We start from the raw sequence: 26,644 nt of genomic DNA, 5'->3' as shown, positions 1-26,644 counted from the left end.
CGGGTGCCCTGTTGAACCGGCAACCTGAGACTTGAGAGGGCTGGACTTGAGACTGAATGAGACTTGGACACTAGGCCAGCCCAGGGGATTGCAGGGATTGGGATACCCAGTGGGACGAACAAAACCGCGATTTCAAACTATCCCGAGCAGACGGTCCGAGACGCTCTGTGGGGGAGGGGCGTCCACCACTACCGAGGCAACCCGCCCCAACTGAGATACACGCCCACTGCTGACGCAGCCAGCCGTTGCCGAGGCAACCCGCCCCAACTGAGATACACGCCCATTGCTGACGCAGCCAGCCGTTGCCGAGGCAACCCGTCCCTACTGAGATACATGCCCACTGCTGACACAGCCTGCCGTTGCCGAGGCAACCCGTCCCTACTGAGATACATGCCCACTGCTGACACAGCCTGTCGTTGCTGAGGCAACACGCTACAACGGGCGTGGCGGAGACCACAGCAGAGCCGGCAGGAACAGCGCGAATCACACAACAGCAGGGCGGAGCCTCGGCAGCCAAACAGTGGCTAGTCTGCCTTCTAGCTGGGCAGGACACCTGATCGGACATCCAAAAATAAAGCCCAAACCCCTCAACACAGAGCATTTGAAAAAAAAAAAGGGTTTTTTAATGAGCTCTGTTGCAGCAGAATAAAACATAGCAGCCTAACAGCCCTGAATGAACAACAGAGTGCACAGCTCAGCAATTAAACCCCTATAGAGTACAAACTGTCTCCTCAAGCAGCTCCCTGACCCCTCTATATCCAAAAGACTGACATTAGGCAGGCATCATCCTGGGACAAAGAGAGCAGAAAAAGAAACGGGTAGCATCCCTCGCTGTGCCACAGCTACTAGAGGTGCAGCCCAGACAAGCAGGGTCTGGAGCGGACCTCAGCAGTCGTACAGCGAAGGGGCTAGACTGGTAGAAGGAAAACCAAGCAACAGAAATACTTCATCATCAACATTGGGTGTCCACTCAGAGACCCAAACGAAAAGTCAGCAACTACGCAGACGACCAGCGGACAAATCCACAAAGATGGGAAGAAACCAGCGCAAAAAGGAGGAAAACACCCGAAACCAGAACACCTCACCTCCTAGAAAGGACAAAAACTCCTCACCAGCAAGGGAGCAAAGCTGGACGGAGAATGACTGTGACGAAATGACGGAATTAGACTTCAGAAGATGGATAATGAGAAACTTTTGTGAGCTAAAAGATCATGTATTAAATCAATGCAAAGAAACTAAGAACCTTGAAAAAAGATTTGAAAAAAGATTCGAGGAAATTATAACAAGAATGGATACCTTAGAGAGGAATATGAATGAATTAAAGGAGCTGAAAAACACAATACGAGAACTTCGCGAAGCAAACACAAGTTTCAATAGCCGAATTGACCAAGCAGAAGAAAGAATATCTGAAGTCGAAGACCAACTCAATGAAATAAAACGAGAAACCAAGATCAGAGAAAAAAGTGCAAAAAGGAATGAACAAAGTCTCCAAGAAATGTGGGACTATGTGAAAAGACCTAACCTACGTTTGATAGGTGTACCAGAAGGGGACGAAGAGAATGAATCCAAGCTAGAAAATACTCTTCAGGACATCATCCAGGAAAATTTCCCCCACCTAGCAAGACAAGCCAACACTCAATTGCAGGAAATACAGAGAACACCACAAAGATATTCCGCAAGAAGAGCAACCCCAAGGCACATAATCGTCAGATTCAACAGGGTTGAAATAAAGGAGAGAATACTAAGGGCAGCCAGAGAGAAAGGTCGGGTCACCCACAAAGGGAAGCCCATCAGACTCACAGCAGATCTCTCGGCAGAAACACTACAAGCCAGAAGAGAGTGGGGGCCAATATTCAACATCTTTAAAGAAAAGAACTTTCAACCCAGAATTTCATATCCAGCCAAACTGAGCTTCAGAAGTGAAGGAAGAATAAAATCCTTTGCGAACAAGCAAGTACTCAGAGATTTTGTCACCACCAGGCCTGCTTTACAAGAGCTCCTAAAAGAGGCACTACACATAGAAAGGATCAATCAGTACCAGCCATTCCAAAATCACACTGAAAGCTAAAGAGCTTCAACATAATGAAGAATCTACAACAACTAACAGGCAAAACAGCCACTTAGCATCAAAATGGCAGTATCAAATTCACACATAACAATATTAACCCTAAATGTAAATGGATTAAATGCACCAATCAAAAGACACAGACTGGCAAATTGGATAAAAATCCAAAACCCATCAGTGTGCTGTATCCAGGAAACCCATCTCACATGCAAGGATACACAAAGGCTCAAAATAAAGGGATGGAGGAAGATTTACCAAGCTAATGGAAAGCAAAAAAAAGCAGGAGTTGCAATTCTCATCTCTGATAAAATAGACTTTAAAGCAACAAAGATCAAAAGAGACAAAGAAGGCCATTACATAATGGTAAAAGGATCGATACAACAAGAAGAGCTAACGATCCTAAACATATATGGACCCAACACAGGAGCACCCAGATACATAAGGCAAGTTCTTAATGACTTACAAAAGGACTTAGACTCCCACACAATAATAGTGGGAGACTTTAACACTCCACTGTCAATACTAGACAGATCAACCAGACAGAAAATTAACAAGGATATCCAGGGCTTGAACTCAGACCTGGAGCAAGCAAACCTGGTGGACGTTTACAGAACTCTCCACCCTAAATCCACAGAATACACATTCTTCTCAGCACCACATCACACCTACTCTAAAATTGACCACATAATTGGAAGTAAAGCACTGCTCAACAAATGCAAAACAACTGAAATCATAACAAACAACCTCTCAGACCATAGTGCAATCAAGTTAGAACTCAGAATTCAGAAATCGACCCAGAACCACACAGCTTCATGGAAACTGAACAACTGGCTCTTGAATGTTGACTGGGTAAACAACGAAATGAAGGCAGAAATAAAGAAGTTCTTCGAAACCAATGAGAACGAAGACACAACGTGCCAGAACCTCTGGGACACATTTAAAGCAGTCTCTAGAGGAAAGTATATAGCAATAAGTGCCCATATGAGGAGAATGGAGAGATCCAAAATTAACACCCTATCGTCAAAATTGAAAGAGCTAGAGGAGCAAGATCAAAAAAACTCAAAACCCAGCAGAAGACAAGAAATAACTAAGATCAGAGCTGAGCTGAAGGAGATTGAGACACGAAAAACCCTTCAAAAAATCAATAAATCCAAGAGCTGGTTTTTTGAAAAGATCAACAAAATAGACAGACCACTAGCCAGATTGATTAAAAAGAAAAGATAGAACAACCAAATAGATGCAATAAAAAATGATAAAGGGGAAATCACCACAGACTCCACAGAAATTCAAAACATCATCAGAGAATATTACAAACAACTCTATGCGCATAAACTAGTAAACCTGGAAGAAATGGATAAATTCCTGGACTCCTGTGTCCTCCCAAGCCTAAACCAGAAGGAAGCTGAAACTATGAATAGACCAATAACAAGGTCTGAAGTCGAGGCAGCAATTAAGAGCCTACCTCACAAAAAAAGCCCAGGTCCAGACGGGTTCACAGCCGAATTCTACCAGACACACAAGGAGGAGCTGGTACCATTCCTTCTAAAACTATTTCAAACAATCCAAAAAGAGGGAATCCTTCCCAAATCATTTTATGAGACCAACATCATCCTGATACCAAAACCCGGCAGAGACCCAACGAGAAAAGAAAACTTCAGGCCAATATTCATGATGAACATAGATGCAAAAATCTTCAATAAAATATTGGCAAGCCGATTGCAACAGCAAATCAAAAAACTTATTCATCATAATCAAGTAGGATTCATCCCGGGGATGCAAGGCTGGTTCAACATACGCAGGTCTATCAACGTAATTCACCACATAAACAGAACCAAAAACAAAACCACATGATTATCTCAATTGACTCAGAGAAGGCATTTGACAAAATTCAACAGCCCTTTATGCTAAAAACCCTCAATAAACTCGGTATCGATGGAACGTATCTCAAAGTAATAAAAGCTATTTATGACAAACCAACAGCCAATATCATACTGAATGGGCAAAAACTGGAAGCATTCCCTTTGAAATCTGGCACTAGACAAGGATTCCCTCTCTCACCACTCCTATTCAATATAGTACTGGAAGCTCTAGCCAGAGCAATCAGGCAAGAAAAAGAAATAAAGGGTATTCAGATAGGAAAGGTGGAAGCCAAATTGTCTCTATTTGCAGACGACATGATAGTATACCTAGAAGACCCCATTGCCTCAGCCCCAAAACTCCTGAAACTGATAAACAACTTCAGCAAAGTCTCAGGATATAAAATCAATGTGCAAAAATCACAAGCATTCGTCTACACCAATAACAGACTTAAAGAAAGCCAAATCAAGAGCGAACTGCCATTCGCAATTGCTACAAAAAGAATAAAATACCTTGGAATACAACTCACAAGGAACGTAAGAGACCTCTTCAAGGAGAACTACAAACCACTGCTCAACAAAATCAGAGAGGACACAAACAGATGGAGAAACATTCCATGTTCATGGTTAGGAAGAATTAATATCATGAAAATGGCTATACTGCCCAAAGTAATTTACAGAATCAACGCTATCCCCATCAAGCTACCATTGACTTTCTTCACAGAACTGGAAAAAACCACCATGAACTTCATATGGAACCAAAAGAGAGCCAGCATACCCAAGTCAATTCTAAGCAAAAAGAACACAGCGGGGGGCATCACACTACCAGATTTCAAACTATACTACAAGGCTACAGTAATCAAAACAGCATGGTACTGGTACCAAAACAGAGATATAGACCAATGGAACAAAACAGAGGCACCGGAGGCAACACAACATACATACAACTATACAATCTTTGATAAACCTGACAAAAACAAGCAATGGGGCAAGGATTCCATGTTTAACAAATGGTGTTGGGAAAACTGGCAAGCCATGTGCAGAAAGCAGAAACTGGACCCCTTCCTGACACCTTACACTAAAATTAACTCCAGATGGATTAAAGACTTAAACATAAGACCTGGCACCATAAAAACCCTAGAAGGAAATCTAGGCAAAACTATCCAGGACATAGGAGTAGGAAAGGACTTCATGAACAAAACACCAAAAGCATTGGCAACAAAAGCCAAAATAGACAAATGGGACCTAATGAAACGCCACAGCTTCTGCACGGCAAAAGAAACAGTCACTAGGGTGGATCGGCAACCAACAGAATGGGAAAAAATTTTCCCAGTCTACCCATCTGACAAAGGGCTGATATCCAGAATTTACAAAGAACTCAAGCAGATTTACAGGAAAAAAACAAACAAGCCCATTCAAAAGTGGGCAAAGGATATGAACAGATACTTTACGAAAGAAGACATATATGAGGCCAACAATCATATGAAAAAATGCTCATCGTCACTGGTCATCAGAGAGATGCAAATCAAAACCACATTGAGATACCATCTCACGCCAGTTAGAATGGCGATCATTAAAAAATCTGGAGACAACAGATGCTGGAGAGGATGTGGAGAAAAAGGAACACTTTTACACTGTTGGTGGGAGTGTAAATTAGTTCAACCATTGTGGAAGACAGTGTGGCGATTCCTCAAGGCCTTAGAAATAGAAATTCCATTTGACCCAGCAATCCCATTACTGGGTATATATCCAAAAGACTATAAATCGTTCTACTATAAGGACACATGTACACGAATGTTCATTGCAGCACTGTTTACAATAGCAAAGACCTGGAATCAACCCAAATGCCCACTGGAGTTCACTTATTCTCTCTGAGAGAGGAAGTTGGGTTCCAGCTCAGGTGTGAGTAACTTATTTACCAAGATACCCCACAGACCCGAATAAAGAGAATCAAGGTTCAAGGGCAGTACTTCTAAATTGGCTAGAAGGGGCTATTAGGAAGTTAAACTTTAGTTCCTTTGCCTAGTTATGTCTAAAACATGCTAACACGAGGAAGTATAATCTCTGCTAACTGGGACTCCAGGGATTTGAGTACCAGGCCGGATATCTTAGGTTATCATTCTCTCCTATGCAATATGAACAATTTCCTCTCTTTGTTGTGGGAAATAAGAACTCATTTGTTTCAAAAGAGAGGATTTATTAGATTTCACAGGAAATGATATAATCAAATAGGAATATAATGCATACAAGCTGGGTCAGTGCATTGTTTTTCAGTATCCAGATAGTCATCTGCCATCTTTGCATACTACTTTCCCACCAGGTCTGTGTAACCATTCTTGGTTAGAAATCAACCTGTGCTTTCAAAGTAGGAAATCTTGAATGTTGACGTATTTCAGAATCATCTGAGGGGATGCTAAAACACAGATTGCTGAGCTCCAAACTCAGAATTTCTAATTTAATAGGCCTGGAGTGGGGTCCAAGAATCTGTATTGGTAACATGTGTCTGGGTGATTCTGGTACCGTTGGCCTAGATGCCACACTTTGAGAACAGTGATGTAATCATTCAGTGATATTTATAAGAATTTGAGTTTTCCAGGCACTTTCGTTAGGAGTAGAAGATATATTACTGAGTAGAAAGTATACATCCCCTGTCTTCAAGGTTATAGCTGGTGTGATCAGCAGGCATTAATTAAGCAATCATACAAATAATACACAATTGCAAATTTCACAGGAGTTTTGAGTCATTCATTTTATATTGCTGTGATTGTGAAGACTCCTACTTATTGTGCTTGAGAAAGAAAAAAATGAGGAAGCTCATTGTCAGCTGCTTCTGTAGACTTGACAGTATCAGTGGGGCCCTGTGACCAAGAGACAGGGGAGGTAATGTTACATATTAGAGTGTGAAGGGGAAAATTTCCCAGGTCTTACAATGAATAACATGCCCTCTTTGTGTTTTTATCTGTGTTCTTTGTTTACTTGGGTTACTATTTGACTGGGACAGAAAATAAGGAATCTTAGTTCTGCTAGCATCCAGAGAAGAGTCAGCTTCCCTCAAGCAACAGAGCAGTCAGTTTTACAATTAATGAAATAAAAAATGACATAATAGAAAAGATAGCAATTTGAAAACACTAACAGTATTCCTTCATTTCCATATAATAGACAAATCAAACTTTTGTTTTTATGTCAATTCATTTAGCAATGTTGCAAATTAATAAAAATGGATTCTCTCAATGATCATTCAAAATTAGATTTGACCTTAGTTCTGCCATTAATTATCTGTGTGCTTTTGTCAAGCCATTTTACTTTGCTGATCTTTGGTTTTCATAAGGTTTAGGTGAGGGTGTTAGGCAAAATATTTGCTAGGATCTCTTTCAGCTGTAGTAACGTCTGAAGCTATAATGGTTAAGCAGTTCTTTTGGAATATAACACTCTCTTTGGTTAAGAGTAGACTAAATTTTTTGAATGTTTCAGTAAACTTATTGCTCTTAGTTTGTAAGCTATTATGTAAATTGGCTCTGCTTACAAATCCTGATTAGTAGCCAGAGAAAACATTAGTCCTTATTATATTAGATTACAGTGGTTTCATGGGTTAACTTTTTTTGGCATGTTGTGGCACTGCTTTTAATAAGTTGAGGCAGTTAGTAGTCCTTCATTCCAATGCCATTTAATTTTTTCCCCTACTGAATCATTCATACTTAGTTTAGTGACTCTGTTGGGATCGAAGAGCAAAATCAGCAGCTTTCTTATCACCATGAGAAACGGATCTGGAGGGGTCATTTGGTGGTGCCCTCTTCAGAAACAAGCACTTTGATTAGGTAGCTGTGTTTCTAAGATGTGCATGCTCCTGAAGAAAAGAAATATGCTCATCTGTGGTTAAAAAAAAAAAATCGTGGAGGTTGACCCATCATCTGTTAGAAATGCACTTGCTGTTGTTTTTTCCAGAAGTGCTCATGACTCCCAGCCTCACCAAGCCACCCACAGACATTTGCTTGCTCTCACATTTGTTTTGAGAATAACATTTTATAATGCTTTTGTTGGATTACACATTATGTGGAATTTGCATTGCCTTTTGGTGACTAATATTGAATAACTTTGTTTCGCTTAATTCATAAGTAAAAACCATAAGCAACATACTGTGCTGAAATGTTTAACTCGTTTATTCAAGTGCCAACACAAAGTAATTATGAAACAATTCTGGGACACAAAACCAAGCTAGTGTTGTCCCTTCTGGAACTTCCCAGCAGTTTCAATGAGAAAAGTGGAGAGCAAGTTTAGTGCAAAATCTTAAGATGCCAAGAAGCAGGGATTCCAGCTTCTTGCACACGTAGGTGACTTTATCTTCTTGCACATGTAGGTGACTTTAAAATACCTCTTTGTTTCTAAGTAAGGAAATATGTTCATCTGTGGTGAAATACTTTGGAATGTGCAGGTTTTCTGACAACACTGCAAAGCACTGAATACTGCAAGTTAATGGAAATTCGATTAAACATTTGTTTTATAGAGTAGTCTAACTAGATGGCAGCACATAACAGCTTACTGTTTTGCTTAGTTTGCAAAAAAAATTTTTTTATGTGTTTGTGTCTTAGAATCTAACCACAAAACAGAGAAACTCAAACAGGAAGTCCTGTGAATTGTTCCTAAAGGATATGGCAGTCTTGGGAAGAAGTATAAGTGATCTAGATTTATGAGTAAACCAGGGTACATCGTATCATTGTTCTAAAAGATATTTGTATATGACAGAGTGGACCCAGGCAGATAAATATACCAGCACTCGTTGTGCAGCTTATAGTAAAATGATTTGGAATTTCTTTTAAAAATATCTGCTAGACAGAAAGAATTAATGTGGAAAGCAACCAACAAAAGAAAATAAGAGAGGCTTTTCTTCTGAGTCCACTTGGAAATTAATATAGAAATTTTGAAACAGCAGCATTAAAGCTTATTAATAAAAATGAAAAAATTATATAATTTTTAGCCATTTGAAAATTACAATTTTTGAGTAACAAAAAACATTCGTTGAAAGTTTGTTTCATACATGATTACCACTTTTAAAAAGCAAAAGTTTAAATTAAGCCATTAAAATATTTTATAATTTTTAAAAAGAATAATTGCAACGTAGGGGGTTCAATTGCATAAAGAATTGTGAAAATTGAGTGGTTAGACTAAGGGATAATTTTTCTTGCTTTCTGATGAGGGCAATGAGTTGAAATAGGTGGAAGTAAAACTTAAAAAAATATAGTGTATATATGCTTGTCACCATTTAAGAGCTTTATTATTGAACTGGGATTTGCTGTTTTCTGAAGTGCTTTAGAAATAGCTCTGTGTCCTAAAATACTTTAAAATAAGTCATAATGACTGAATCAAGCAGTATTAAGACATATAGAAGACACTTAACATGTCATTTTCTACTCAAAAACCTTCTGTCCAACAACCAAATATTTTAACCATTCCATTGTCCCAAGTGTTGGTCCGTACAGTGTCAGTGTCTTGCACTCACTTCTGAGCAGGAAGAATGGTTCTAACATCTGGTTCTTGACCTGAGCTACTCATTAGAATCCCCTGGGTGGTTGGAAACAGCTGGGTGCCCAAACTGCACCCAGACAAAGCTAATCAGGAGCTATATAGGTAGGACCCAGGCATCAATACCTTTTAAACTTCCCCAGCTGATTCCAAGGTGCAGCCAGTTTAAAAACTACTGAAACAGAAACGCGACTTCTTAACATAATCTTAACAAGATAGCGACAAATAGGCAAGTGAATCAAATATTTGGAGATGGGAAAGTAACAGATGTAAGCATTAACCTGAGAAATAAAGATGACACTAACTTCCAAGTGCCATCCGTAATTTTCAAAAATTATTAAAAGTGTTTATTATTTTGAAGTTGTCACAGGATAGGAATATGAGCTGCAAAAACTTATGTTTCAATTATGATTAGGCTTATAAGAAATGAACATCGCGGAAGAGCTGGACTCCTTTTGAAAATCCTTATTCAGGTTTCTTTGACCTCAACCACAGTAATTTATCATTGCAATTATTATATTTGCTTGCCTAATGCAAATGCATAAATCAAAGTGAAACATATTTTGTTAAATTTCTACTGTGTGTAAGTAAGGTTATTTCACATAGAATCGTATCATCTTAAGGCTAACAGGAGCTTCTAAATAATTTAGTCAAACCTCTTTATGTTTATAGATGAAGAAACAAGCGCCCATAGAGATAGGTCATAGCTAACTATAGGCACATTAAGGACATGTGAGAGTCAGAACTGGAAGTCAAGGCTCCCAACTTGCATTTCTCTTTTTATTCCTTGTGACACACAGAAAAAAACAAAAGCCTGTTAGACCACCTGCCTGCTTAATTGCCTCATTCTTTCTTTCACTCCCCCACCATTTTTTTATGAGAAAAACTCAGAAGTACAAGTTTTTACACAAGGAGGGTTGTATGGAATATCAGAAAGTTATAGGAGCAGTTAAAAAAACATTTTTTATATAACATTTTAAGTAGCAGTTGGTTGGAGCATTTTAAAACTCCAGTAGCTGTGCTTAGGCATAAGCAATGAGATCAGATTTTTTATGTTTTTTTTTTTAAGAAAGAAAAGTATATAGAAAAAATTAATAAGATTATAAATTGACTTATTAAATATTAAGTATAGCATTTGTGGCAGAGGATAACTTTGACACTAAGAAGTCATTTATGGTTGTCTTTTGTTTACCTATGAATTTCATCTACCCTGGATTTTTTGAGAAAATAAATAAAAACATCCCTATATTTAGGGGCAATGGATGAAATATTTTCAGAAAATGAGCTATTTCAGTGGAAATTCTTGCCTAGTATGTCACTACTTTGAAAATGATTAAAGAAAATGGAGTTTTCCCCAGTGGAGGCAGGTACTTTGACTTGTCAAATTTAAGTTGGACATTTTCTCTTAGTTTGGAACTGCCACAAAATGAGCCCTTTCATGTCCTCAATAATACCAAACCAATGCAATCCATCTGTTCTGCTAAATTATTTCGAGTTCCCTAACCAAAGGCACTACTTTTTCATGCATTTTATCATGATTTTATGCCCTTTATTATATTTTACAAAAGGTTCTGATTCCTCCAGGGCCAATGAGAACTGATTAGGACACTGGCCTCAATCCAGGCTTTGAACACAGGAGGAAAAGGAATAGAACTGTTTCCTTTTTTCTCTGCTCCTTGGCAGAAAAAAATATGAATCTATACCGTGTGTGTGCTCTTGTGTGTGGGTAGGTGTGGGTAGACTGCATTTTATCCTGCCACAGTATGACTTTGTAGATCATGTTCAGAACATTTCTTCTATAATCAGGTTGCATTAACAGGCTCTGTTTCAGAAAGATTTTTTCTTTGGGAAAGAACCATGGTGTGTTGTGAAACTCAATGATATGGTCATTTTAAATGACTGGCCAAACTTCCAACCTGAATATAGACTGTTTAGGGCTCTGAATTAAACATGATCATGTTCCTAAGCACAGGGTAAGCACTTAGTGAACATAGCTCCTTTTCCCACTCTCTGGGAAGAAACTAAGTGCAAGTCACAGGGAATGATAACGTAACAATGAACACAGACCTACATCACAAAATTTCTTTGTTAGGAGGGTGAAAAAAGCTTCAAGGTTTCATTCCTAGGCCTTTGTTAGTAAGACATGTAAGACCTTTATTGGCTCCACGTGAGAAATCCCCAGATGAAATCCCTCCCTTATTTGCATTGAGTGCCCCAATATGCTAAGAATTCTTAAAAATCTTTATGGTCAGACTATCATAGATTACTTTACATAGATATTCTGCAGACCAAGTATCTCTGAGAATGGAAATCGGTACTCCCTAAATTAATATTATCAGAGCACTTTAGCCTATTTTTTGACTCATTATGCTCTTGACCTTTGACTCAGAGCACTGAGAGAGAGAAATGAAAGGATAAAGTATACACAGGAAGTAGAAAATATGAGAAGTCATTAAGTGGGAATATCTGTATTTAAGCCTACACAAATAAAATACTAAATTACTGATGGTAATACCAGAAAATGGGAGCTGGTGAAGATCTCAATATGAAAGGAAAAGTTGAATATGACAAATTTAAGGCATCTAATTCAAGTGAAGCAAAAACAGAATTACTCCAGGAGCTCCTACATGTTAGGAAATAAAGAAAACTGTTGCTCTTTCAGAATTTTTAGCTTAGTCATCCACCAAGTTCCCCAAGCAGTGTCTCTGTGAGATACAAATCTCAAAAGATGCTTTTTCCAGATCCTATCTACAGGTAGAAACATTTTTTTTTTTGGTACTGAATTAGTTTTCACTGTTCTCTTTCTGTAGAAATATATGCACTATGTTGGTGGGGCTGTTCTCTAGCAACCAAAGAAGCAAGCAGAGGGTGATTGCCAAGAATAAGTACTTCCTTATATTTAGTGAAATTATTATTATTATTATTATTATTATTTTTTTTTTGAGACGGAGTTTCGCTCTTGTTACCCAGGCTGGAGTGCAATGGCGCGATCTCGGCTCACCGCAATCTCCGCCTCCTGGGTTCAGGCAATTCTCCTGCCTCAGCCTCCCGAGCAGCTGGGATTACAGGCACGCACCACCGTGCCCAGCTAATTTTTTGTAATTTTAGTAGAGACGGGGTTTCACCATGTTGACCAAGATGGTCTCGATCTGTTGACCTCGTGATCCACCCGCCTCGGCCTCCCAAAGTGCTGGGATTACAGGCTTGAGCCACCGCGCCCGGCCCGAAATTATTTTTTTAAAAATATTTCCTATAGTAATGAGAAGAGCCAGTGTAAAATACTTGCTTAAAGTCAAAAGAAAGAGTAAGGAGAAGGAGAAAAAGAGAAATCAAGGTGGAAACTTAGGAATAATGGCACATTTTAATAGCAAGGATGAGGCCTAGAGTATAACTAGCAGAGAAAAATCTTAGAATAAGTCAATGCTAGATAGCTGGGCCAGATGCTCTGTCCTTACTGTTAGTTGACTGATCTTACACAAGTGGCTTGCATGGCCATCTGAGCCTTGCCTCCTTTCAGATCAGCAGCAGGGTTAGATTCTCATAGGAGCACTAACCCTACTGTGAACTGTGCAAATGATCTAGGTTGAGCGCTCCTTATGAGAATCGAATGCCTGTTGATCTGTCACTGTCTCCTATCACCCTCAGTTGGGACCACCTAGCTGCAGGAAAGCAAGCTTAGGGCTCCCACTGGTTCTACATTATGGTTAGTTGTATAATTACTTCATTATATATTACAATGTAAAAATAATAGAAATAAAGTACACAATAAATGAAAGTGCTTGAATCATCCCAAAGCCATCTTGCCCCTTTTGTCTTCCACAAAACTGGTCTCTGGTGCCAAAAAGATAGGAGACTGCTGTTTTTATGACTTACTAGTGCTTCAGCCACTGTCAAGTACAGTGAATCTTGTTAGCAGATTAGCGTTCAAATGTGTGACAGCATTCAGCTAAAATCAGTGGAATTGTGGGAGAATAAGAAAAGGTGTTGGGACAAGCATGGAGTGCATGGTATGTAGATTTACACAACTAGTGTATGAACACATAAAGATATACTTATTGTTAGGCCAGGCACAGTGGCTCACGCCTGTAATCCCAGCACTTTTGGAGGCCAAGGCGGGTGGATCACGAGGTCAAGAGATCGAGACCATCCTGGTCAACATGGTGAACCCTGTCTCTACTAAAAATACAAAAAATTAGCTGGGCATGGTGGTGCACGCCTGTAGTCCCAGCTACTCGGGAGGCTGAGGCAGGAGAATTGCCTGAACCCAGGAGCCGGAGGTTGCAGTGAGCCGAGATGGCGCCATTGCACTCCAGCCTGGGTAACAAGAGGGAAATTCCATCTCAAAAAAAAAAAAAAAGATAGACTTATTGTTAATGGTATTTAATATTATACAAGAGTAAAAATTCAATTTATAGATAAAGAGAATCTTTATAGAAATGAAGAAAGGGGAAATATCAATGAATGTTTGTGATAGTCATCAAAACATGGGTCTAATAATTAGCTGCTGAACTGACATTGTTTAAGATATTGATGTTTCACTGTATCAGAATATGTGATGTTAGTGGCTATGGATTTCAAAGACCCATAGAAAGAAGAGCTCGAAGCCATATTATTTCATGGTGTTCATTATTCTGCCGGACTAGGATTGATTGCTGCATTCTGTTTTCCAGTGCCCTGCTCAGTCCACTTTTATGACTCAAACCATGGACTTACCATTATTTATCTTGAGGGATTTTCCACCCACTGAAATCTCACAGTTTAAACTTTTCCCTTTAATGTTGGCTTCAGATTTTCTCATGCTTATTTTGTCTCTTTACATGTCATTCTGCTTCTTTGGTTGTTTCGGTCTTCAGTATACTTTTCCCAGATTGAATGTTTACTAGCAAGCCACCTGATTCAAGATATTTGCTTGTGGATCAGAAAGATGGCTGACCAGAAAGCCATCATTACATTTTCCTTAGTCTTCAGCATCAGAGTTCTGATCTTACCTACCTGTATTAATTTCTCTAAAGCATATTTTTATTTTTCTAGTAATGTGACTTGGGTTAGACAATGCTGAATGATAGCATCAAAAACAGGGAACTTCAATGATATGCGAAGAAAGTTCCATAAGTATTCGTGTGTCTATTCAGCACATAAAGGCAGTGTTAATGAGATTTTGCTTTAATCACTCCTTTCCTGTTACCCCTGGAGACTCCCACCATTCCTCTCTCAGTGTGACCTGATCATTTATTTTCAATGACACTGCCTCCTGCCCAGTAAATGCTGAGGAATTGCAGATATTGAAGTTTTCCTGGCCTGCCCCTTCAGTGAACCACACATCAGTATCGAAGAGTCTGGCAGCAGCTGTAACACTTTAAACTAGGGAGACTAAATGTGGAATTGTCCTTGTCCTGAGAGAGGTGTTGTCACCTGATGTTTCTAGGTCAACTCCCTGAAAAGATTCTCCTTGAATTTCTCTGTTGTTCTGTAAATATTATTTTACAGCTGTCTTGTGGTGATATATATATTTTAAGTGAAATATTAATACCTTCTTCATAATACTAGAAAACAGGAATTTCCGGAAGTTAAGGCTAATTAACTTCATGCACCGGCACAGTATTTATCAGGCTCATAGATGTGCCAGCTGAGGAATGGAGCCAGAAAGAACACTTTGCATATAGGATAATTGAGGTTGAACCTAATGTACAGTTTTGTCTATGTTGAAGGGCTGTGATTTGTTAGATAGAGTGAAAGTCTCTGCCTCGCCTGTTTGGAAAAAATTGATGGAGTCTAGAGTGTCTCAAACTATGTCTGGTTAAACAGCAGTATTTGTTTTTGTTTAATTTCCAATCTGTCAGAGACTAATATTTTTATTAAAAATGTTAAAATGAATTATGGAAAAAGTGAAATAAATATTGAAGAGATACAAGATTATAGTAGATTCAGAAGACAAAAAAAATACTGTCAAATTGCCATAAAAGTTTCTAAATATTGATCTGAATTTCTGTACTGACCTCACCACAGACCATTGATAAACAGATATTGAACTGTTATTGATCCCATGGGACATACTTTGAGGAATATTGGTTTAAACCAATACTACAGTGAGGTGCACACATGGGAAGTGATTAGCATATCTGTGATCATCAGATTGATTAAAATGAAATTGTATTTATTTATGTCCTTCAAGAAAGAATAATGAATGTGTTCTAACAACTTCTTTGGGTAAGTGTAAAACAAGATTGTAATACATTTAATTTTCAGCTAAACAGTAGCCCCTATTTGTTTATAAGCTGATACTTGACAAGAGTTAACTATTAATTTCTGTGTTATAGCTTTCTCTTTCATGCCAAATAAGAATATACTGTATGTCAGTTGCCCATTTAGGCATAAGCAATCTGTTGGATCTGAACCTTCCATACACTCATTTTTCAAATATTATTATGATACTTAACTAAGCAAATCAGTGTCATATTCCTACATGATGAAATTCAGCCCATTATTAATCATCTTAAATGTGACTGGGGGTCTCATTTTCTTCTAAATGTTGTCAGAGGAGTACTGTTGGCTTCTGCTGTTTTCTTTCAGCGAATTCAAGGTCGAAAAGCCAGCCTGGAGGAAATACAGCTTGTTCATTCTGAACATCACTCACTGTTGTATGGCACCAACCCCCTGGACGGACAGAAGCTGGACCCCAGGATACTTCTAGGTCTGTATGGGACTCCATTGTACTGGGAATAGCACATTCCAGCGCTATCATTAGTTAATGCTGGTGTCAGTTCAAAATACTTGGCTAGTAGTGCAACAAAAAATCAGTTGATAATTTTAGAATTAGTATTCTATACGTTTGTGGAGTTTCACATACAGTTCTCAGTGATCATTGCAACAATTTCAATATTGTGTGTGAGCACATGAGTACATATAAACAGGCTGTTGCATTCAATCAGGCCTTAATGTCAAGCACTAAATTCAACTGTGTCAGCACTTCAAAACTACTTCTTTTTCTGTAGTGTATCCAAAAGTTTAGCTAATTTTTCTCAATCTTAGTACAAAGTGAATAACTGTTTTTTTAAAAGGTTAATTTTTAATATTTTTTTTTGTTCTTTGTGAAATTTGGATTCTTGTGGCTTCTGTTGTTGTGTTAGTATCTGGAAGACCAGATTGAAGCTGCCATATGTAAATATATAGAAATTCATAATCATCAAGATGTATGTGAATGTATAGAAATTCATAATCATCAAGATGTATGTGAATGTATAGAAATTCATAATCATCAAGATGTATGTGAATGTATAGAAATTCATAATCATCAAGATGTTTGCTCTCTTTTTATCCATTACTTTTAGTTCCATATATCCTACTACATCCCCTAGTTTTTCCCAACATAGATGGGAGGTGTCTTTTCTGAGTTACATTGACACTACTTCTCTTGATAGCTGTGTTCTAGAGTTAGAAGAAAGGGTTTAACTAAAAGTTCAGTATGATCAGACCTATCAGTCTTTGTATCTTGAAAGACGTCTACATATGATAAAATAATTGGATTTGAAAATGAACATCGTTTATCTCTTTAAATACTCCAGACCCTGTAAGGTGACACTTAAAAGATATTCTCTCTAATCATTTCTGGTGCAAGGGTTTCCTTAGCATTAATATTTATGTCGCTCTTCTGACCAGTTTCCACTTTTCTTGTGGACAGCCAAATTTCAGTGCATTGATAAGACAATATAATTAAAAATAAACCCAGTCAGTTTGGTGAAATAAGAGTTTCTTGCCCATTTCTAAATTTAAAGTATCAATTATTTGCCTGTTTTGTGTTATGTAAACATTCTTCTAAGTACGTATTAAATAAAATTCTCCTAAGTAGCATACTTATTTTTCTAATTCCCTTTGTAGTTAATAATTTTTAAAAATTACTCTTAAAAATTAGCTCATCGGCTCTTCACTGTGGCTCACACCTGTAATCCCAGCACTTTGGGAGACCGAGGCAGGTGGATCACAAAGTCATGATCAAGACCAGCCTGGCCAACATGGTGAAACCCTTTCTCTACTAAAAATGCAAAAATGAGCCAGGCCTGGAGGCATGCAACCGTAGTCTTAGCTTTTTGGGAGGCTGAGGCAGGCTAATCACTTGAACCTGAGAGGTGGAGGCTGCGGTGAGCTGTGACTGCACCACTGCACTTCAGCCTAGGCAATAGAGTGAGACTCCATCTCAAAAAAAAAAAAAAATTAACTTACCCGGTTATAATATTATCTTCATTCCTGTTTGTTGACTATGACGAATTCAGACACTAAAATGTACATATCTATTTTAATTTCACAGGTGACATATGAATATACTCTTATAAAATATTCAGGAATACAGAAATATTTTGTTAGGAACAACAACATAAGAAAACTTTACTCCTCCCCGGAAATTTTTGATGTGCCTTTTACTAATGCCAATATTGAAGTTTAAATATTATTTTATGATTTTTACTTTTAATTCTGTTGATTTCTCATCTTTTGTTAAAATAAAAAATCATTTTATAACTAGATGTATTCATTTGCACATGCATTTTTCTTTAACATTTTCCATCTTTCAGTAATTGCATTTAAAAAACCAATTCATATGATATATTGTTTTTAAAACAAACTTTCTTCTGTAACAATAAAAGCTATTTAGACTTTTAATGACATGACATATGAATTCTACTACAAGCCTGTTATCAATTTTAATTTCTCATTTCACTGATTATCAACAGAACAAATGAAGGGATAGGTGAATTGGAAATGTGTACTTGGTTCTGTCACTGAATTGTTGAGGACATGCCTGAGTCCCCTCAGAACCATTTGACTATGAAATAGAAATGTTCACTGCCTTTCCCTGTGATTACTCCACAGGCAGATTTTAATGTTAAAGATTTAGTCACAGTTACTACTGTTCTCTCTCTTCATGTAGTAGCTAATGTAGAAAATAAAAGTACAGGTAAACAGCATTATTGTTAAAAATCCCTTAAAACACCAGTTCTAAGGGATACTCACAATCAAGATTTGGGCATATATTTTTAAAGAAGATATTTTATATTGATATTGATGTAAATGGGATTATCCCTTCATAGTGTTTTGTTTAAAGAATTGCGATGTTAGAAGTGGTTTATGGTGTACTTGGCCTTAGCTCTAACTTAAAGTAGATATAGTTATTTATAACCAGCTATACTTAGCTATATCTGAAGTAGAAATTAAGAATAAGTCTGTACATTTGAGAAGATATTTTAATATTTGAAATATTTAAGAAATGATGGTATATGGTGGCATAAACCTTGTAGCTCAAAACATCCCATTGAATGAATATACTCAATGAATAGCTGAATTAGTTACCATAAGTTGTAAATTTAAAAAATTGTCATGTATAATACAGACATGTAGGACAACTTAAAAAAATCTGTTTATTCATGTGGGGCAATAGACATTACCTGCAATAATAGTTGTATTGATTTGCTTTCAGTTCCTATTTGTGTATACAGAAAGGTAGAACAATGATATTCTGAAAATTAACTGTATTGAATAATTGGTCTGAAGTTTTATTAATTTATTTTTGCATCAGATGATAAATACCATGTGACATTACTATGTGTTAATAAACATGAACACTTTAAAAACTGTATTTATAATACCAGTTTATATATTTTTTATGTCTTATTATTCTATAGGTGATGACTCTCAAAAGTTTTTTTCCTCATTACCTTGTGGTGGACTTGGGGTAAGTACCAGCTGGTTTAACGGCCTTTAAATAACATAAAATTACAAAAAAAAAATCTTCTTTGATTTATCTATTCAGTTATATTTAAGGTTATTTCTCAGTAGAGGTTTAACTAGACTTCATGACTGCCTACATAATTTGCAGAGCTAAAGTATCAAATAAAAATCTGGCATCCCTTGTTTAAAAAATTGTTAAGAATCTCAAGAGGGTGGCAACACAATCAAATCAAGGGCAAGGGCCTTCTAACTGTTAAGTTCTCATGCAACTGCACAGGTCAAACACTCATGAAGCCAGCTTTGCTCGGCCTTTATATAACTGGAGAAAAGGTGCTACAAGAGAGTATAATACAGTTTTGCAGTAGAATTCCATTTTCAATAGAATCACATTGAGTGTGCACATACATTATATTCCTGGTGAAAATGGCATAAACTTCACAAAGTGCTCTGCATTATGGAACATTTTGTTTGTGAACCCCCTGGGGACATTTTTGTCTTCAATAATTAAGGAAGCTTTTTGACCCAGCATATTTATACCACATTTCAAGGACAAATTCATTAGAATTAGCAACACATGAAGAAAAATGTGTACATTTTTGTAGATGATTAGAACATACCCTATAACCTGAAATCTATTTAAAGTAACCCTTACCAGTAACAAATCATCTTCCTGTAGAACTAAGTGTTAGAACAACATAATTCTGGTGAAATTTTCAAAGACTAAGGTATTTAAGTCAATTAAATTGACTTGATATTGAAGGGAAAGAACAAAACTAGTCACATTTTGTGTATTATGTTTTAGACAATTGTTTTGCTAGAACTAAAATTTGATGCAAACAGATCTTGAATATTTTTCGTTTATTCGATCATTTTGATGATGCCAAATTTAGCAAGTTGTAGCCTTTTGTTCCTTCACCTGTGATTCTGCCTGCTCTGGAAATCAGAATGGCAGCTATATCCATTTGCCTCTGTGTGGACTTTACAGTTTACCATCAAACAACTGAATTCCAAAACAACCTTGTGAAATAGTCATTGTTATTAACACAGTTTTGGAGATGAGGAAGTGAAGGCTGGGAGAAGCTAAGTTATTTTTCTGAAGTCACATAGTAAAGGGTAAAAAGCTGAAAGTATGGGTTTGATGTGCACATCCTTGTCCAAGAGTTCCAAAAGAGCTTTCTAAACACTTCCATGGCTTTCATCTTTAACAAACTAGCAATAGCTTACCCCCACTCCCTTTGAGTCAGCAGTGCAGCAGTGTGGCTGATGTGGTGTAACTTCTTTGTGACAGCTCACCAGTGACTTTTGCTTTTTGACCACCAGTGTGGGACAGTCGTCATCCCACATTAATCCCTGCTCACTTTTAGCCAACCACCTATGGAGCTGGGAGCTTGCAAAATAATTCTGGAAAGCAGAGGATAAACTGACTTTTAAAATGGGTTTCATTGGCTTTGTGCTTATTTTTTAACATCCCAAGTGGCTACTTTATGAGAATGGCTGTCTACCTGTAGATGGGGCAAAAAAATGAAACAAACCTAATGACTACTTAATGGGAACAGTGATGCGGAGGAAATGAAAGCTGTTAAAAGGGTGGTGGTCATCATATACCACTCATTTAGAAGTATAGGTGATCTCCAAGTTACGATGTTTCATTTGATGATTTTTTGGTTTTATGATGGTACAAAACTGATACGTGTTCAGTAGAAACCATACTTTGAATATACAACCATTCTAGTTTTCACTTTCAGTACAGTGTTCAATAAACTACGTGAGATGTCTAACACTGTATTATGAAGTAGGCTTTGTGTTAGATGCTTTTGCCAAACTGTAGGCTAATGTGAGTGTTTGACATGTTTGAAGTCGGCTAGGCTAAGCCATGATGTTTGGTAAGTTAGATGTGTTAAATTCTTACTTGATTTGAGACATTCTGAAATTATGATGGGTTTATTGTTACTCCATCATAAGTCAAAGAGCATCTGTATATTTAATTTATGACCCAGGACTGAACTGAGGACATCTCCCTAGGACTCACCTCCCAAATCTGACTTGGGATGTTGCTTTTCAATGCAAAGTTCCTTTACTCAACTGCTCTAAATCTGAAGTGACTTCTTATTTCTCACCTAGAACTGCTTTAGTAAACTCATTCCCTCGTCATTCAAAATGACCAGGGAATGAATATGGGCTGCTTCCTCTGCCTTTCTGATCAAACATAATGCACAGTATGGGTCATAGAGTAAGCCCTTAGTAATGTCCCCAGAACTGACCTCACCTGGATGGTGGCAGCAGTGGTGGCCGATAAATCTGGGGTGGGCCAGCAGAGGAAGGAGAAGGAGCCCTTCATTGTTAGTTTGACTTCATCAGTGCTGGAGAAGGTGGGAGAAGAGGTGGTGCTTAGGTAGGTCAGGGTGGGTGTGAATGTGTGTGTGTGTACAAGCTTGCATTTGCTGATGCTCTTGTGAACTAGTTTGATTCAGTATTTTTTTTTACAGAAATGAAATAGTTTTCTTAGCCATTCAAAAGTGATCTTACCCTCTCAGATTTTTGGTTTTAGTATACATCCTAGGAGAAACTCTGGGTCCTCGATTGGAGCCTGTCTAAATTTTTGCCTCCAGAACAATTCCAGACAGATTAATTATACAAAAGATTCCCAGTAAGATCTTGGAGGGGCCCAGCTTACCCACATGGGAGCACTCTAGAGATCTTAGAAATTACTGAAATGGGTTTTGTCTTAAGGCTCCGTTCTGTCTCAAGTTATCTAAGAGGGACCTGTTGATTTCCATTCCGAAATACTCAGTGATCCCCAATTGTTAAAGTAAACTCCACTTCCTTAGAATATATAATTTCATTCTAGAGGGGTTTAATATATACCTACAGAATACTGATGGGTTAATTGGCTTTTGAGGACACTATCTGGGACATTAGGAAATCAGAACATTTCTACTTCTCATTAAAATTTCCCCTAAAATTGCACATGGTTTTAGTCTTGGTCAAGCAGTTCAGTGGATGAATGATATTTAAGGTGTTGTAAAATGTACTCTCCAGAACTGCATTTCCAGCAACAATCTCAAGGTTTCTGAATTCCTTTGTGTTTGTTTTGCGTTTTGTTCAGTTATTATGGCATGACTCATTTCTGATTACTGTGTGATTGCACTACAAGAAAATGCACTAGTTGAAAAGAACATTTGACCAAATCCCAGGACTTGGTTATTGTGTAGTAAAATAGATAATTAAGGGACTCGGGAAATAAGAGCCAGTGCAAGATCACTTCAGTTCTCACTCCTCAGGGTATATCACTAAAAATAGTGATCATTTTCCGGGCCATCTGACCTGCTGCTGTGTGAAGAAATCTTGAAGTCATTTCTCAGCCTCATTTTCCCCTCTTCACTTGATAGGCCACAGAAAAACCCACAAAAGCAAGGACGAGCAGGCTTTTATGATAATGTCGTCATCAGCTCCTAGCTTCAAACGCTTCTGCGGCTTTTGAGTTGTCATTTATAACTTGGAACTGAATCGACCCATAATTCCCCTGATACACTTAGAGAAATTGATAACAGACTCTGTGCTTCTTTTATGGCTCGGAGGAGGCAACTCCAATCACATCACTATTGGCAGGCAATATTATTTTTTGACATGGTTGTAAAAGTATAAAGGGGCTTATGGCATTTGTTTAGATGAGGAATGGGCTCTCAAGCTGTGCTGGGGTTTACAGGACCAGATCAGTGAGAAGCAAAGGGAATATGATGTTTGCAAACAGGATATGATTTTATATAAGTTTGGGTTTCATGCTCTGTTCCCTGGGGAAAGCCCTGCAGACAGCAGAGAATTCCACTTTTATCCTATAGCAGACAAGCTCCCAGTGCCAAAAGGCAGAAAAATAAACGTGGTCAATGGGCAGTGTCAGAGCCTTGATTGGAAGAGAAGAAGCTGTGGAGGAGGCAGAACAAAGTCCCTAAGAGGAATGAGGATTTGCCGGGCATGGGCAGAACTGGGGCCTGCCTAAGTGGTTGAAGAAATGCCAAAAAGAGTCTTTAAGAGATATAACTAAGGCTCCTTCTCCAGCAGAGACTTAGTCAGTCTGTGAACACAAAGCTAGCTTTTTATAACTTTTACTCTGTTCACATTCTATTTGATTACACCTAGATATGACACACTTACAAACGTCATTTTTGTGATTGGGGAAGGGTAGACTGAGAGAAGGATTAGGTGACTGTAAGAGGGTGGTAATTTAAGGCCCGTTTCAATTGCTGTGAGGTTTTCTGCAAATGTAGTGGTTGCATACCAACTATAGTCACCATGTGAAAGGCAGATTTGGATGAAATGTCTTAAATTTTCTTTGACCTTGTCAGAATTAAAGTGTAAGCTCTCCCCTCTTATTTATAAATTTGCAGGTGTGTGTGTGTGTGTGTGTGTTTGTGTGTGTGTGTGTATGAAATACATAATCAGGAGAAAATTCTATTTTGTTCCACATGTATATCTTCATATTATTTTTCTAGTTATTATACCATATTGGTCCTTCACATTTACTCTCCCAGTACCAGTAAACAATATTCTAGTGGCAAGCCCTACAAAGAGCTGCTCCGGTCTTTCCTTCTCTATTATACTACTAGGGAATGGCTTTTGTTTTATGACCAAATTCATTGTGACAAAAGCTTGGTTAATAATGCATTTTGCTGCTCTGATTTAGGATGGTCATCTTTAAAACAAAACCATTGTTTTCAAAGCTATAATGTGTGCTATGGGATGAGGAGTGAAGGGCAAAAAGAGTAAGATAAGGCTTGTCTATGACTAGACAACAAGCAGCATGCAAAGGCAGATGATACGAGACCACTGCTGTCAATCTCTATTGCTCAAGGCCTAGCCATTGGGCTGGTTTGAAAAAATGCTAACCTATGAGAGCACAGAGGAGGAAGATTTTAAAAGTTAAGAAAGAAGAGGGGTGTGGGAGTTACTCAATCAGTTATGAGCTAAATCTTCAAGAAGAATTAGTAATAAATGCGTTTGTGTGAGTTGTGTGTTGGGGGTGGTATGAGTACAGGGTCGGGGGGAGGCAGCCAGGCATTGACTGTTCAGGCAGTCAAACACACCATATTTTTGACAATTGCACCAATATGGAGATATTTTTTCTTCCAAAAAAGGAGGGAAAAATCCCTCCTTCTGTTTATGCCAAATTTTTGCATGTTCCAGAGGTTTTGTTATTGACTCAGGAACCTCTTTCTTCATATGTTATTCCCACCCAATTATTCTGAACAAGCACAATGCCTTTTGTTACATCAGCAGAAAGAGGAGGGGGTGGCATCTGCCTCTCTTATGCAGTAATCAGGGTAATCTTTATTTCCTGCCTATTAATGTTCAGCTCAACCTGGCTTGCAATCAGTACTTCATTTCCTCCACAGTTGCTATCAAAGAGATATTACAAACTTTTTCCCTCCAGCACAATTAAAGGATCCACCCTGATTTGGAATCTCTATTTTTTGTATCTCCCCATCCTAATTTTATTTAGGTTTTCATCAGTTTCAGACTTGATGTAATTGATACTAGCAAGAACACCCCATGGCATCCGGCAAAATTAAAACTGATAAGCTGCCTTAATGAAACTGAGAATTTGGTTTCATGCTGTGAATTCTATAAAAAGATTATGTTGGCTCATACTTGGAAAAAATTATATGAAATATTATTAAAATCTGGGAGTTCCTTGTAAATTGCTAAGGAATTATCCAGTATTGCATAGATTATGCTAATTGGGTTTACTAATTGTGTATACTCGATAATAGTTGTCAGGATGTAGACAACACTCCCTACAGAGATATGTATGTATACATTACTCTGTATATGAGACAAAATGTAAAAATTGATGGAATCATTAAGCATCTAGTGTCCATTGTAGGAAAGAAGAAAACTTTAATTTCCTCCTTCAATCACTTAGTTTCAGTATTTCATCTGTGAATAAATTCTTTCAATTGCTTTGACATTATGGCTAAGTACAACAAGATGCATTTTGAAATAAGAATATTTCATTTTCTTATTTAAAGTAAACATGAATATCACAAAACTATTAAAATTCTTCTGTTGTCAAAACGAGATGGCTAAAAATGCCATCATCAAAGCCTTATGTTTTTTACATTATTGGGACCATAATACCTATTTTTTAAAAAATATATATACAAACATGTATAAAAGCAACTATGTCTACCAAAGTATTGTCAATCATAGGGAGGAAGAAAATGGATTTATTTCTAGAATTTCTTTTTCCATAATTTTTCTGTTTCTTGCATATGTGCCTTGATTATGAACATTGAGACAAGAACAAAGTGAGCCTTAGGCTCTGTAGTTGCTGAAGGTATGTGGATTTGACGAACTTTAAATTTCTATCTAACTTAGAAGATTTATGGTTAGATTAAATAAAAACTGAAAAAGTAAAACATACTTGAATAAATTTGAAAAAAGGATCATCTACCGATTGCTACTTCTGATTGTCAAGGAGATGTAAAGTTTACGTCAAATGAAAATTAGGGTAGATAAAGGAAATGGGACTACCTAGCAAAAAGGATTCTTGTAACAACCTGAAATACAGCTGCATTCAGACCCACTTAAGCTTTTCATTTTAATGTGAACTGAAAGTATTTGTAATTTTCATCTGTCATATTTCCACCCTGAATACTTAGTTCCAGATCTAGATATTCTCCCCTATAACAAACTAATATCCAATACATAAAATTGACGTGTCATTATTGGATTTGTCTTTGTGAAGTATTTTAAACACAAATTTAGTAAAACATAAGTTCTCAACTTTCATTAATGGAGAACAATACCTTTTTTTTCAAAAGTCAAAACAAAAGTAAATTAGCTCACTGAATGCTTGAGCCATAAGCAGGAAGTTCATAGCAGAATCCCTAGGATTTAATCATTCCCAACCTCAAGAAAAACCCATAGCTTCTGAATTTGACTGGCAGTATCATTATTGCTATAGAGTATCTTATCTTTAAATATAAATAATAAGCAAAATAAAGGAATTAAATGATTACGCAGTGATTCTCTTAGCAACAGAGCATGCATTGAGTCATTGTTTCTATGAAGTCAGATAAAATTATTAAAGGACTAATATTTGGGAATTATATGGTTGTATCTGAAATTATTTGGTGAATTTATTCTGTTATATTTTAAATAATATCACTTATGTAATCTCTAATTGATATTTACTATAGAAATAAACAGACATACCTTGGAGATATTGCAGATTCAATTCTAGAACACCACAATAAAGCAAATAGCCCAATAAAGTGAGTCACACAAATATTTCATTTCTCAGTGCATACAAATCTTATGTTTATACGATCCTGGAGTCTATTAAGTGTGCAATAGCATTATATCTTTAAAAATGTACGTAATTTTGAAACTGTGTTAAATACTAATGATTATCTGAGGCTTCAGTGAGTGGTAATCTTTTTGCTGGTGCAGGGTTTTGCTTCAATGTTGAGGGCCTTATCTTGGATAA

The 26,644-nt window shown here is 37.4% G+C and overlaps 1 protein-coding gene across 31 annotated transcripts in view; it reads left to right on the top strand.

Annotated features, from left to right (window-relative positions):
* The window catches only part of HDAC9 (histone deacetylase 9), a 959,772-nt gene that overhangs the window by 690,525 nt on the left and 242,603 nt on the right, over positions 1-26,644 (top strand). For all 31 annotated transcript variants that reach the window (XR_013523929.1, XM_078342579.1, XM_054237178.2 and 28 more), the window contains 2 exons: positions 16,009-16,129; positions 19,110-19,159. Coding sequence is in view for 30 of the 31 variants with exons in the window: in XM_078342579.1 (XP_078198705.1) it covers positions 16,009-16,129; positions 19,110-19,159 (171 nt within the window). In the remaining variant the exon portion in view is untranslated. The remainder of the gene's footprint in view (positions 1-16,008; positions 16,130-19,109; positions 19,160-26,644) is intronic.

The sequence above is a fragment of the Callithrix jacchus genome, chromosome 11 (assembly GCF_049354715.1).
Source record: "Callithrix jacchus isolate 240 chromosome 11, calJac240_pri, whole genome shotgun sequence".
In the NCBI taxonomy this organism is placed as follows: domain Eukaryota; kingdom Metazoa; phylum Chordata; class Mammalia; order Primates; family Cebidae; genus Callithrix; species Callithrix jacchus.
The sequence above is the reverse complement of the archived record's forward strand: the minus strand, read 5'-3'. Positions and strand labels throughout refer to the sequence as shown.